This window comes from Vigna radiata, chromosome 5 (assembly GCF_000741045.1).
Source record: "Vigna radiata var. radiata cultivar VC1973A chromosome 5, Vradiata_ver6, whole genome shotgun sequence".
Lineage (NCBI taxonomy): Eukaryota > Viridiplantae > Streptophyta > Magnoliopsida > Fabales > Fabaceae > Vigna > Vigna radiata.
This window is the reverse complement of record NC_028355.1, coordinates 27,078,058-27,084,057: the sequence shown is the minus strand read 5'-3', so window position 1 is coordinate 27,084,057 and position 6,000 is coordinate 27,078,058. Positions and strand designations below refer to the sequence as shown.

Here is a 6,000-nt window from a genome sequence, read left to right as displayed (position 1 = left end):
ATATCAATCTAACGTTGGATCTCCTTATTCAGACGTTACCGGAATTGTTACCGGAATTCCTGTACTCCACATTTTTTCTCATGTGTACCTAACCATATAAAAATTTAAATATGATTTCAAGACTAATACATATTTATATATATATATATATATATATATATATATATATATATATATATATATACTTATTGATAAATGAAAATAAATTATCCTTTTATTTATAATCAATTGATATAATTAAAATCGAGGTTTTCTTTACGTATTTAATCAAAATAATTTTAGAAATAGAAAATTTAAAAAAATTATAGAAATAAACAAATTGTGTCGTTTCTACAAAATTTTAAATGAAAAAATTATATATTTTTAATCAGATTTTTATTCTGACCGTGTTAAAAATAATCAATTATTAAAGTTATTTGAAAGTAAAAAGAAGTTTTTGAGTTTATTATTTTTGATACTCAATGTCTAATATAGATCCTATGTGTCTTATTGAGAGACGTCAATTTAAAGTTGGATTTTTTTCTTTGATATCAATTTTAAGGTTAACTTTAGACTCTTTCTAAATCGACGTCAATTTTGTTTCTTTTTTAAAAAAACTTAATTTATTTTTATAATATTACCACACCTCAAAATACAGAAGACTATTACAAAACATGATAAGTCTCTCTCTCTATATATATATATATAGTTTCAAGTAATGAAGATGAGCACTCAATGTCGTTGTTAACTTGCGTACAAAACTATCTCATAAATTAAAATTAATCGACACAAACGAAATTTAATCATTGCAAACTAAAGTTTATTGGTATAAAATAAATTAATTGGAAGAAAATCAATCAAACATACCTTGCAGCAGTAATGATGAACACGAATAAAGTGAAAACCTAAATGAAAACGCGAAAGAAAGTGAGCCTCGCTTTTTGAGTTTTTGGAGTTTAAAATGACATTTGACGTCGGCTCCCTCTATCACCGACGTTTAATTGCTAAAAAAATTCATTTTGACGCTACTTTGAGGTATTTTCACAGCTTATTAACGTTCGGTGAAGGAGATCTGACATCTAATATGTATGAAATGTCCTTTCAATTATGATTTTACAGTTTCTGACAAAGGATTTGACATCTAGTCTGGAGGCCGATGCTTATATATACTAAGATATCGGTAGAGCTAATATCTGACGTCTATAAGACTATTTTATTTACAAAATTGCCACCAATAGTTTTTTATGTTGATTAGTCTCTTATGAGACATTGTACGCGTGATATTGTACACAGTTTTTATATTAATTTCTGAACATTTGCAATCTTAATAAAAAATCATTTGAGACAAAATGAATTACAAGGCATTTTACCTCGAAACGATATTCTATTAGGAGATTAAAAGTTGTCTATTAAAATTGAAAGTCATGGACCTTCCAACAAATTTTATAATTGATTATTTTTCTAACACGATCAAAACAAAAATCATGTAAATATACTTCTTCTTTGTTTAAAAACGTATGAGACCTACATAACTTATCTGTTTTCGTATTTTTATTTTTTAAGTTTATCTATTTTTATAATTACTGAACCAAATTTACCTAAATATTTGCAAATAAAAAACGTAAATCGTATCGGTACTTACTCAATTATTTTGATTAAAAGTTGATGCTAGACATCATGCACTTATTGAGTGAATACTTATTTTGTTAATAATAATATTTTGATATACATAGAATTTTTATATTTATTTGATATTATTTTTTATTACTTTTTTTTTAAAAAAAATATAAATTTATTTTTTGGGTTAAATATGTTTTTCGTCTCCCAACTATTGGCCGTTTTTGTGTTTAGTCCCTCTTTCAAACTATAGTACAATTTAGTCCTTCAATTTTAGAAAACTCTAGTTTTAGCCCCTTTTACCAAATTTTTTTAACTTTATTTGCTGTTTCAAACGCGTTTCTCAGTTAACATTGAAGCAAAAATGTGTCAAACCGTGTAAACAATCCAAATGCTATAATGAAACAGCAAATAAAGTTTAAAAAATCTGGTAAAAAGGACTAAAACCATAGTTTTCTAAAGTTGAAGGACTAAATTGTACTATAGTTTGAAAGAGAGACTAAACACAAAAACAGCCAATAGTTGGAGGATGAAAAACATATTTAACCCTTTTTTTTTTTTAAATTATTCTATATTTTATTTTTATAAATCGTGACCGTTATTCATATATGTTTATGTTTAACTACCCGACACCACCACTCTCTGCTTCTTTAAATACCTCAGTCTCAGAGTCACTAAACACAGCACAACTCCAACACTCAGCTAAGAGCAGAATGACCATCGGCGCTGGCCAACTTGTCTGTGTCACCGGCGCTTCCGGTTACATCGCTTCCTGGCTCGTCAAGTTCCTTCTCGAACGCGGCTACACTGTTAATGCGACCGTTCGTGACCCAAGTACGTGTTTTTTTGTTTCTTATATAGTTTTTGATTATTTGTGGCAATGATGATAATGATGCATTAGCATTTGAAAGATTAAAGAATGGATACGAAATGTGACGTGCAGGTGATCCCAGGAAGGTAGATCACTTGCTCAGCCTTGACGGTGCGAAGGAGAGACTGCATCTCTTCAAGGCGAATCTTCTAGAAGAAGGTTCCTTTGACTCTGCCGTTCAAGGTTGTCACGGTGTGTTCCACACTGCTTCTCCGTTTTTTCTGAGTTCGAAGGACCCGCAGGTTTGTTTCATTTGATGTTCGATTTGTGCATTTGTTTCATCAGTGGATTACATATAATATTATTTATTTCAGGGTGAGTTGTTGGATCCAGCATTGAAGGGGACAATGAATGTTCTGAAATCGTGTGTGAAGTCCCGAACGCTCAAACGTGTGATCTTAACTTCTTCTATTGCTGCAGTTGCGTACAACGGAAAACCTCAAACCCCTGATGTAGTGGTTGACGAGACCTGGTTTTCCGACGCAGATTTCTGTCGGAGAAATGGGGTATGTGCCGTTTCCTCTCATAAAGTTTTTCTGTCGTTTAGAAGAAAAAAACCACTTGTCTCCCAAGACTCAGCAGACATACACGTCCCATGCATGCACACTGAAAAATACAGTACACAAGCTTTACCTAATCAATGTTATTACTATTTTTTTTAATATTCTTTTTTACACACTTAAATTTTCTACCTTCATTTCATATTTTTTTTACTTTTTTTTAAAAAAATAATAAACATTTATACTTTTATAATTATTTTATCTTTTATATTATGTGAAAAATATAAAAATATGTTATAATACCGTAAAAAATATAAAAATATGTTATAATACGTTAATTTAATAAAAAGATATTTTATATTCACTATTTTTGTTTTTAATTTCCTCTTTTTCTTAACAAAAATATAAAATTTTAATAATCAAATTTTCAGTCGCTTTTGATTCTAACACATTTTGAAGACGAGGACAGAAAAGAGCACAAAAAAGGAAAGTTCTGTCCCCACTGTTCAGATTTTCAACCTCTATTTAATACTTAATAAAATTGAATAATTGATAAAAGAATAAGTGAAAAAATTGAATAATAAAAATAAACAGATATAAACTAAACGACATCGATTTTTTCTTAATAAAAGTTAAATAATAATATAACAAACATTTTTTTAATAAAAGTTAAATAATAATATCGCAACACATATATAGTGTCGTCGGCCAACCTACTCTCAATCACATTTTCTTAATAACAACTGATTAATGACATAATCCAACAATGTTGTCATCTCCTAAGCTTAAACACTTTACTTAACTAAACAAATGATAAATTAATAATCTAGTATCGATCTAATCAATACCATTCCTTTTATAATAAAAAGATTTAAATTCATTGGCTAACTTGACATAAACCATTTTATTTTAAAATATTTTTTTAATTTAATGTCGGTTTAATTGATAAATGCCTTTTAAATAATATAAAATTAAAATTTAAAATATTTAATTTTATTTTTATTTTTAAATCAAAAAAATTATGTTGCATTAAAGTCGACTAATAGCAAACTTTATTTTTTTAATGTTAATTTTTTTTAATAAATGGTAAAAAAATCATTTAATATATTCTCAATAATTTAATTTGTTTCTCTCATTTGTTATAATTTGTCTAGTGTATTATGTTACTTTGTTCTTCACATATCTTGTTATTTCTGATTTATGTTTTAGAAATGGTATAATCTTTCAAAGACTTTGGCCGAAGAGATTGCATGGAAATTTGCAAAAGAAAACAACATTGACTTGGTTACAATAAACCCAGCAATGGTTATTGGACCTCTCTTGCAACCAGAGCTTAACACCAGTGCTGCTGCAGTTTTAAATTTTTTTAATGGTAATTACTATTTACATTTTGCTCTAAAATTTGTATTATTTCGATGTAGAAACATTAGATAATTGAAGAAAGTGTACCATATCTTTCATATAGGTGGTGAAACATATAGAAATGTTATTTCGGGATGGGTAGACGTGAAAGATGTTGCAAATGCTCATATTCTAGCATATGAGAATGATTCAGCTAATGGAAGATATTGTCTAGTTGGAAGGGTGACACACAACTCAGTGATTGTGAACATGTTACGTGATTTGTTCCCGACATTGAAACTTCCAGATAAGTGAGTATAATTATTTTGATAGTTTCATGATTGCCTGAGATTCAACTAACTTTTTTTAGGCATTTGTATAGTTATAAATAATTAATTTGGAAAGTTTATGTCGACTAGAGATAAACCCATTCATAATATATAAGTGGATAAAAACCTTATCTTACAAACCAATTTTGTAGAGTTAAATTATATTTAAAGTCATCTTCTAACATTAATGTTCATTAATATTTTTATGTTTTGATTTTTGTAATAACGTTTGAGCCTGTCAACAATATTACCAGGTGTGCAGATGAAAAGCTATATGTGCCAATATATCAGGTTTCGAAGAAAAAAGCAAACAAGTTGGGGATTAAATTTACTCCTTTGGAAGTGAGTCTCAAGGAGACTGTGGAAAGCTTGAAGGAAAAGAAGTTCATCAAATTTTAAGTTGTTACCCTTCAAGAATAAACTTATTATAAAATAAGACTTCATTACAACTTCTAATTGCCCAAATAAATTATTCTTGGTGTGATTTGTACTATTGATGATTTAGCTTCAAACATGCTTGTCCATGTTTTTAAGCACTATTGCTAGGCAATATTTAAAACATCTTCATTTTCATATTGTTGCTTATAGTTATGTATGTCTTTGATTATAACATTTTCCTTCACTAACATATCTAAAACATCTCCATTTCCATAATCAGAATTCAATGACTTAGTCATAAATACATAATCCTCAATTTATCATCAACGAAACAAAACAAAACAAAAGAAAGCTTTCTTTACATCATCCAATTCATTAAAACAGAACAAAACTACAACAAAGTACAAAACATCATCTAATTCTTATCAACATTGAAACTAAAATTATGTTTATTACATATAAAAGAGAAACCACCTATTTCAACACCTTCGTCCACTTTTAAACAATTAACACAGATTTCTCTAAATTAAGTATCATTTAGCCTCTTTTTCTTCATTGTTCACCAAAGTATCTTTTTTTCCTTCGCATCCAACATTAGTTCAGTGGATTATATGAAGTAGTTGCAACTAACGAGTACCATTCTTTTTCGCATTTTAGGGATTTAATGAAATCCCAATTCTTTTTCATTTCAAAACTAAGAGAAGAGAGAATAGTGATTTATGATGTTTTTTGAAGTGATTGAAGTGTTCTATTTATAGAGCATATAAATCAGACTCGTGATCCAAAAGATTCAAAATATTTACCAAAATATCTGATCAAATAAAATAAGAACGTGTCAAACCAAATAAAGACATTAACAACATCCTCGCTTGCTGAAGACGTGGAAGCACAAGACTTAGGGGAGGTTATTGTGCACATCACGGTTTGGTCAAAACCATTCCACAAAATTTGCATCTGATTCTTCTCCACCCACAATCTACGAAAG

General features: G+C 28.6%; 1 protein-coding gene across 1 annotated transcript; it reads left to right on the top strand.

Moving 5' to 3' along the window:
• The first annotated feature begins 2,293 nt into the window (after positions 1-2,293).
• On the top strand, positions 2,294-5,147 carry LOC106760876 (cinnamoyl-CoA reductase 1-like). The gene is made up of 6 exons (XM_014644312.2): positions 2,294-2,430; positions 2,540-2,709; positions 2,782-2,973; positions 4,177-4,339; positions 4,433-4,619; positions 4,892-5,147. The coding sequence occupies exons 1-6, from the start codon at positions 2,310-2,312 to the stop codon at positions 5,034-5,036; spliced, it is 978 nt and encodes a 325-aa protein (XP_014499798.1). The 5' UTR covers positions 2,294-2,309; the 3' UTR covers positions 5,037-5,147.
• The last annotated feature ends 853 nt before the right edge of the window (positions 5,148-6,000 follow it).